The sequence below is a fragment of the Bison bison genome, unplaced genomic scaffold (assembly GCF_000754665.1).
Source record: "Bison bison bison isolate TAMUID 2011002044 unplaced genomic scaffold, Bison_UMD1.0 scf7180017864495, whole genome shotgun sequence".
NCBI lineage: Eukaryota > Metazoa > Chordata > Mammalia > Artiodactyla > Bovidae > Bison > Bison bison.
The window spans coordinates 6,608,328-6,617,343 of NW_011495054.1; the positions used below are offsets into that span (position 1 = coordinate 6,608,328).

A 9,016-nucleotide genomic window follows, 5' to 3' on the forward strand; every position below is an offset into this window, starting at 1 on the left:
AAAAAAAAGACCTGATACTCACATGCTGCTGCTGCTGCTGCTAAGTCACTTCAGTTGTGTCCGACTCTGTGCCACCCCACAGATGGCAGCCCGCCAGACTCCCCCGTCCCTGGGATTCTCCAGGCAAGAACACTGGAGTGGGTTTCCATTTCCTTCTCCAATGCATGAAAATGAAAAGTGAAAGTGAAGTCTCTCAGTTGTGTCCGACTCTTCGAGACCCCATGGACTGCAGCCTTCCAGGCTCCTCGTCCATGGGATTTTCCAGGCAAGAGTACTGGAGTGGGGTGCCATTGCCTTCTCCGGACACTCACATGAGGGAACAATAAATATTCTTATGATATTGCTTACAGTGACCTAAAGCTTCTAGTACAAAGAGTTGTCTCAGGCTGGGTTCTCCCAGGAGCAAAACCTAAGATGAGGATTTGAGTGCAAGTCATTTATTTGGAAGGAGGTGCCAGGAAGCACCAAAGAGCAAGTGGGAAAGTGAGACAGGGACAGGAAGGATGCCAATAAAGGATATGCATCAGGGTGATTATCCCTGTGAGCAGCTGGGGCTTGGACTCTGAGAACTAGTGTAGAACACATGACCCAGAAAGAGTCCCTCCATCTGAGACGGCAGGGAGCTGAGGTATTTACACACCAATCCCCACCAGTCACTAAGGGAAGCTGAAAACCCACAGGCAGAGGGACACAGGTGTCGACAGCTGGAGGTTGAACCAACCTTCCCTGAAATGGTAAAGGCCCAGGGGATACAAATGGGCACAAGCAACATGTGTTACAGTACTGAACATTTAGCTGGCATCTATCATAGACTAGATACAGTGGCCCTTCACGTATATTTTCTCTGACTGTCCTAAGAGTCCTGCATGGCTGGTGCCAATTACTCCTGTTTTGGGCTTCTGTGGTGGCTCATCAGTAAAGAATCTGCCTGCCAATGGAGGAGATGGGGTGAATCCCTGGATTGGGAAGATCCGCTGGGAAGGAAATGGCAAAACACTCCAGTATTCTTGCCTTGGAAATCCAATGGACAGAGGAGCCTGGTAAGCTATAGTCCATGGGGTCTCGAAAGAGTTGGACAACAACAACAACAACTCCTGTTTTATAGATGAGGAATGGAGGCTCACAGAGATGAGAAAACGGCAGAGCTTGGATTTAACTTGGATCTCCATGGTTCTTTTTAGTTTCTCATGCTGGGAAAAAGCACTGAAATGGTCTTCTGAGGGCAAGAGGATTAACGTAGAATGGAGTGATAGCTCAAGGAATAAGGAAAAGGCTTATAGCCCCTAAGGCCCTGGCGATTTGAAAGGTGATCAGCTTGAGATGTCAACTGTGTCGGGGTGAGATATCTGCTTTTCTATTTAATAAAGTCCACCCAGGCTTCCCTGGTGGTCCAGTGGTTAAGAATCCGCCTTGCGATGCAGGGGACACAGGGTCGATCCCTGGTCCAGGAAAATTCTACATACAGTGAAGCCCATAGTAGCCACAGCTACTGAAGCCCGTGCACCCTAGAGCCAGTACTCCACGACTAAGAGAAGCCCCTGCAGCGAGAAGCCTCTGAACCACAGCTAGAGGGCAGCCCCCGCTCACCGCAAGTGGGAGAAGCGCATGTGCGGCAACAGAACTCAGCACAGCCAAACCGTAAAATAGACAAATCTTTAAATATATATATTATATATAGTGATTTTATATATAAAATAAAGCCCACCCAGGAAACTCGATACCACCTTTCCCTTAATTCTCTTTCTCTGAGATGTGGCTGGCACGCGACGATCCAGTACCTCTTTTCTTTGAGCTGGTTTCTGACAAAGTCCTCAATGACCGGGTTCTGCAATGTGTAGTACTTGGTCCAGTAGATGCAGAGACGCTGATACTTCGTGAGCAGCAGCAGCACAGTGACCAGGCCTTTGTCCAACCTGAAACGCTCTTTCTCCTCAGTACCCGTTTCCCAGGCATAGATGGTCAGTAGCTCAAGGGCATACACTGGGGGCAGCTCCGCCCTAGGGCACTTGGCTTTCACATACTATTGAAAGACATGGGAAGAGAGAGAGAGACCCCAAGATTCCTTAGAAGGATGACATTGGACCCGAAACTGGAAAAATCCAAGTTCTTGTCCCAGCTTTGCTACCTACCGGCAGTGTATTCTTGGCCAAGTCACTTTTCCTCTCTGGCCTTAACTGGGTTTCCCCATCTTAAAATTAAGCAACTGGGTGAGTCCAGTGGGTTTCAAACTGTACTTGACATAACTTCTGGAATGGAGGGATGAAGAAGTATCCCAAGGAGTGAGCAGGGACTTTCCTGGTGGTCCAATAGCTAAGATGCCATGCTCCCAGGTTCCATCCCTGGTCAGGAAACCTAGATCCCACATGCCATAACTAGAGATCATGCCACAGTGAAGGCAAAAGATGCCACATGCTGCAACTAAGAGCTGGTGCGGCCAAACAGATAAACACTTAAAAGAGAAAAAAGGGAGTCAGCAGGTTGGGCTCTGTCACCAGCACCCCAAACGAAATAACTCTATTTTAATCTATTTGGGCTTCCGGGAGATTTCTTTTAAAGAAAAATCTTCTTAGCTAAAGAGGGAAAAAATGTGTTTGTGTGTGTGTTGGGCGACTATGTTATCATTGCTGTATAGTTGCTAAGTCGGGTCTGACTCTTTTCGACCCCATGGACTGTAGCCTGCCAGGCTCCTCCAGGACTAGGTAATAGCTGAGAATCTGTATTGAACATTGGGGTTGCTTCTCTAATAGGTATGTCTTTCTCCCCCATTGTTTAGTGGCCATGTTGTTTGGATGCGATTGGCCCAATCCTCATCTCCAGGGTTGGCCCCGACTGGACAGGATCACGAGGATAAACCTATTTCCCCTTGCCAAGTGATTGGTTCAAGAGATGCCTGGTGATCTAAGCTGGCTCAATTTGAGTCAAATCTAGTTCTTTTGTTCTGTGGTTGAGAGAAGAGAAGTCTAAGTGAATGTGAGGGCAGGAACAGATGCGGCCATTTTGCCACCATGAGGGAAACCAGCTTGGGGACCAAGTTGACATATAATATTGAGAGAAGCTGTTCCAGATGGCGCTAGTGGTAAAGAACCTGCCTGCCAATGCAGGAGACATAAGAGATGCGGTTCCATCCCTCGGTCGGGAAGATCCCCTGGAGGAGGAAATAGCAACCCACTCTAGTATTCTTGCTTGGAGAATCCCATGGACAAAGGAGCCTAGTGGGCTACAGTCCATGGGGTCGCAAAGACTCAGATATGACTGAAGCAACTTAGCACACACGCACACACAAGAGAATTACAGAGAAACAGAGCTGGAGCCTTCACCAAACGGTGCCTGAAGCTCTCTCCACTGTTGTAGGTTTTCACACATGAGCTGATAATTCTCTTTATTGGTTAAGCCCATTAGCGTTGGTTTTTCTGTTACTCTCAATTAAAAAACAAAAAGAAAAAAATTAGAATTTCTTCTAATTTCTAAAAAATTACCCAGGTTAATGTTCTATTTTTGATGGCTATATGAGGTGGCGGTGGGGAGACAAAGCTTTCTTTCTTTATCTCCTACCCTCAGTATTAGAGAAGGAAATGGCAACACACTGCAGTATTCTTGCCTGGAAAATCCCATGGATGGAGGAGCCTGGTAGGCAACAGTCCATGGGGTCACAGAGTCAGACATGACTGAGCAACTTCACTCACTCACTCACCCTCAGTATATGGCTACACATAGTGCAAACTTAAATGATAAATTATTCCAACTGACATCTCAAAAATTTTTTTAAAAAATGACTTTGTGTGTGAGCATGCACAAACTTGGACATCTCTGAGATCAGTGATATTCTTACAGTTAAGATTTTGTGAAATCAAATAAAACCCAGAGAATCTAACTTACACATTCCTTGGCTCCAGTGGATGAATTGCTAAGAATCAAAAAATACTTTCGAATCATAATTGTAAATGACAACTCCTGGGATGTTACATAGTCTCCAGATAAAAATGAACTAACAACCTTTTTAGCAGCACAGGACTCTAGTTCTGTTTAACGTATCATATACTCTTTGTGTCCTTGAGGATTGATCAACACTTCTTGTAACACTTGGTTAAATAAAAATTCTCAAATAAAAGAAAACATCAAATGAATAATACTGAGTCAAGAAACTTTCAAAAACCATATGCAGCCAACATCTTGTCTTAGAGGCAGAGTCTTTTAGGCTGTTTGTTTTTAGGCCGTGTGGGGACCGTGGTTCCCTGACCAGGGATGGAGCCCAGTACCCCTGCAGTGCAAACGTGGAGTCTTAACCACTGGACCGCTGGAGAAGTCCCTCAGAGGCAGAGACTTGTACAAAGAAAGGGCTATAGAAAATAAAGCTGGTATGTTTTTCTGTGGACATTGCCAATAAATGTGCATGACGTATTCAGGAAGAAAACACTTTGTACACTTAGCCAAACAAACAAAACAAACAGATCATTCTTTTGAGTTCCATCTCTTCAAATCCACAAAACTTTGGATCATTTCCTGTTTAAGTGACTGACTGGCCAAAAAAACCAATTTCCTTCTTGACTTCAGTGTTGCTAATATCTGAAGATACATCACAACCTTTGTTGAGGTGATAACTATGTAAGGAAATGCTATTTTCCCACATACACATACTAATGTAAACAAACTTTCATAGTATCTTGATTTTTATCTTTAAATACTATTTTTTTCTTTTTTGGTATTTTTTTCTTTTTTGGTTAAACCAGTCTAAACTCTGACTCTTACCGATTTTTTTAAAATAAGAAATCATTTTTTTTTTCTTTCTCATTTTTTGTTTGTTTCTGAGTCTTCCTTTCATAAGCGGAGATGACTCTGCTCATCTGGGTATTTGGAAATACCCTTGGTACCATGCAGACATCCTATGTGAAATCTAAAAAGTAGCTTGTCATAAAACAGGTAACTAACTAAATCCTCTCCCTCCCCACGACCATTGCCCCTCCTCACAGTATCCCCCTGATGACAAGTCTGGTTCCTGCCTTTTCTTCTCCTCCCTCCCCCATCTTCTGCTCTTGCCCCCATCAGGCAGCCTCCTCACCTCGAGGTACCAATGTTTTACCAGCCGCAGGAGGCTCTTCAGCTTGGTTGGCTTGTATTTCACGAAGTTTCTCTGCAGCTCGCTGAAGGATGGGGAGAAGTATCCAAGAGTACGGCAGGCCTTAATCAGTCTCACATAGACCTCTGGGGAGGGCTGAAAGTTGGGAACAGAAGGCCCTGAGGAGGCAAAGGGGAGACAGTGAGGGCTTAGAAAGCCCCAGTTGCTAATAAGTCCTCTAGGGTTTTTGTTGTTTAGTCATTAAGTCATGTCCGACTTCTAGTGACGCCGTAGACTATAGTCTGCCAGGCTCCTCTGTCCATGGAATTTCCCAGGCAAGAATACTGGAGTGGATTGCCATTTCCTCCTCCAGGGGATCTTCTTGACCCAGGGGTCGAATTCACGTCTCCTCTATTGGCAGGCGGATTCTTTACCGCTGAGCCAGTGGGGAAGCTCTCAGGAGACTGCTAATTCATTTGAGTATCTCTCCAGGGAAGCCTTTCAAGATCTTTCTGTGTTGTTGGGTGTTGTCATTATAGACATGCCTAAATCGGCTAAGTCTGCTCCTGCCCCTAAAAAGGGCTCTAAAAAAGCTGTGACCAAGGCCCAGAAGAAGGACGGCAAGAAGCCCAAGCGCAGCCGTAAGGAGAGCTACTCCGTGTACGTGTACAAGGTGCTGAAGCAAGTCCATCCGGACACCGGCATCTCGTCCAAGGCCGTGGGAATCATGAACGCCTTCCTCAACGACATTTTCGAGCGCATCGCTGGCGAGGCATCGCCCCTGGCGCATTACAACAAGTGCTCGACTATCACATCCAGGGAGATCCAGACCGCCGTGCGCTTGCTGCTACCTGGGGAGCTGGCCAAGCGTGCCGTGTCCGAGGGCACTAAGGCTGTCACCAAGTATACCAGCTCCAAGTAAATATAATATGCCTAGCCGCTGTTAACGGAGAAGGCAATGGCACCCCACTCCAGTACTCTTGCCTGGAAAATCCCATGGATGGAGGGCCTGGTGGGCTGTAGTCCATGGGGTCGCTAAGAGTCGGACACGACTGACCGACTTCACTTTCACTTTCCAGGGAAGCCTGGAACCACATAGCTTGAAAGACTAAAGGCTTGCCTTCTTGACTGTCCTTCTGGAGAATGAAAAGTGAGTTTTGCAGAAACAGATTTATAGATATAGAGAACAGACCTGTGTTGCCAAAGAGGGAGACAGATGGGTGGGGTAGGGATAGATTGGAAATTCGGGTTTAGCCGACGCAAACTATTATATGTAGCGTGGGGAAACAACCACCCCCAGGGTAAGTGTTCCAGAGTCACCCCAGGAGTTGCTCTAATGCTTTCCCTTCCTTGACTCTCCCTTCCTCTCCAATCATATATTTATCTGCGTGATTCCTTGATAAATCTGTTTGCCCCATTGAACCACAAGGATAGCCAGAGCTGAGTCAGTCCCAGGCATTTCAGTCGCCCAGCACCCAGCACGGGATGTGGGTTGAATGGGTGCATGCAGGCGTCTGCACGTGGCCACAAAGGAGAGGTGAAGGAGCTGTGGGTCCTCCCCCTGGGGAGGGCAGGTGTGTGAGTCAGGTGGGCTTTCCCTTACTCAGGACCCTGTAGGCTGGCACAATGGTGACAGTGACTTGCTCTTCCATCTCCCAGGTCTGAATGGCAAAGGCGACAGCAGAGGTGACTCCGTGGACCAGCCTCAGGTTCTGGGGCTGGAGGTGAAGCAGATCCGGGCAATCCGTGAGCTTTTCACAGAGCATGCTCAGAACGTGCTCGTGGTGATTGTGGTTGCTGGCTTCCTCCTGGAAGCTGCTAAAACCGCTCAGGAACATCACCAGCTCCACCTCCGCGTGGTTCCTGAGCACCGTGCCATTCCCGAAGGAGCCCACCTGTGGAACACAGAGTCCCATCACCCCAAGGCCACTGCTGGGACCAGGGAATCCCTAGGGCTCTTCCACGGATGATCCCGTTCATCGCTACCTGCCTCAGCGATGGGTGGGGAGTACCCACATCACCTCTTTATAGGGGAGGAAAGTGGAGAGGTCAAGACGGCAAGCCGCTCACCCAGGGTCACACAGTGGATGTGTCAAACCCAGGCAGCCGGACTCCACAACCCATGTTTCTTACTTACTCCACTGCCTTGCTTCTGAGACTCAGCCTTATCTGCAAGAGTGATCCCCACTCCAAGGAAACCATCGTCCTCTACAGGGTGGCAGTTGGAGGGCTCTGGGGGGTGGGAGGGGCAGGTCTGAATAATTCTGTGCTCTGTGTGTGTGTGCAAAGTCACTGCAGTCGTGTCTGACCCTTTGGGACACTGTGGACTGTATAACCCTCCCGGTTCTCTGTCCATGGGATTCTCCAGGCAAGAATACTGGAGTGGGTTGCCATTTTCCATCCCCAGGATATCGTCCCAACCCAGGGATCAAACCTAAGTCTCCTGTGTCTCCTGCATTGCAGGTGGAGTCTTTACCTGCTGAGCCATCAGGAAAGCGCCCAGTTGAGGTGGAGGGACTAGGATAATTATCCCCATTGTACAGATGAAAAAAAGGAGGCAATTGGGGGTTAACTGATTTGCCATGGACTCATAACCAGGAGTCATGGTCACAGTCAGACAGAGGGTCAGAACACAGGGTGTGGTTCTTCTGCCTCTTTATTTCCAGTGACCCAAGTCTACGTGCCAGGCCCTGCTTTCTGTGGAAGAGAAGTCTGCCATCTTTATTTTCCTCTTCCTTTGTTTTTGGCCTCACCATGTGGCATGCAGGATTTTAGTTCCCCATCCAGGAATCCAGGAATCAAACCCACAACCCTTGCATTGGAAGCGTGGGAGTCTTAACCACTGGACCTCCAGGGAAGTCCTCCTTTTCCTTTTCCATTTTTCTTTCTCCACCTGCATTCAGAGTCAGCCTTTCTGCCCCATGTGAGAGCATTGTGGATGGCACTCGGTGTGCCGAAGAAAGCCACAACCCCTTGAAGGCTGTGCCCTTCCTACCTTTCCCAGTGGGAAGATACGGGCAGAGAGGGAAGAACATTCTAGAGCAGGCTGTATGATTTGCTCCAGTCTAAACCTATTCCAACCCAAGGATAAGCATTCACTCATATGGGCCAGCACAGCTCACCAGATTTTCATGGGAGGGAAGAGGGTTTAAAGCCCAAATAAAGTGCTAATTTCTCAATAGCTGTTGCTCTTTGGGTGTCTCTATTATTTATTAATTTCAAGATTGGAGAAGGTTGCAGGCAGGATTTGAGGGCTGGGTTAATACCACTTCCTGCCGTCAAAACTCATGTTTGAGACATCCTTCCGTCGCACTCACTTGCCCCATGCCATTCTCAGGGTTGGTGGGGTGGGGTGACTTTGGTCTGGGAGGAGTCATACTGGTGCTCCAGGCCCAGAAGAAAGCTCGAGCAAAAGTTGATAACAATGCTTTTGTTTTTGAACATTGACTAATCATTTAGCCTGCACCATTCTATCTGGTTGACGAGGGAGAGATGATGATGATGGTGTGGGTGTGTGCTCAGTCGCTCAGTTGTGTCCGACTCTTTAGGACCCCATAGACTACAGCCCACCAGGTTCCTCTGTCCATGGAGATTCTCCAGGCAAGAATACTGGAGTGGGGGCTTTCCCTGATGGACCAGTGGTAAAGCATCCATCTGCTAATTCAGGAGACACAGGTTCAATTCCTGGTCCGGGAAGATCCCACATGCCACAGAGCAACTAACCGCACGTGCCACAACTGTTGAGCCTGTGCTCTGCAGCCCAGGAGCTGCAACTACCGAGCCCTCGTGCCACAGCTACTGAAGCTGGTGTGCCATGCAGCCTGTGCTCTGCAACAAGAGATGACACCACAATGAGAAAACTACATTGCAATGGAGAGTAGCCCCTGATATCCACAACCAGAGGAAAGCCCATGCAGCAACGAAGACCCAGACAGAGCACGGCCAAAAATAAATAAATAAAAT

General features: G+C 47.9%; 1 protein-coding gene across 2 annotated transcripts in view; it reads right to left on the reverse strand.

Moving 5' to 3' along the window:
• OASL (2'-5'-oligoadenylate synthetase-like) overlaps nucleotides 1-9,016 on the reverse strand; it is a 16,455-nt gene that overhangs the window by 3,820 nt on the left and 3,619 nt on the right. The window contains exons 2-4 of one of the 2 annotated variants that reach the window (XM_010828643.1): nucleotides 6,657-6,948; nucleotides 5,057-5,232; nucleotides 1,779-2,020 (exon numbers count right to left, since the gene is read on the reverse strand). In XM_010828643.1, coding sequence (XP_010826945.1) covers nucleotides 1,779-2,020; nucleotides 5,057-5,232; nucleotides 6,657-6,948 — 710 coding nt within the window. Of the gene's footprint in view, nucleotides 1-1,724; nucleotides 2,021-5,056; nucleotides 5,233-6,656; nucleotides 6,949-9,016 lie in introns of both variants that reach the window. The other variant, XM_010828642.1, reaches the window with a different exon arrangement.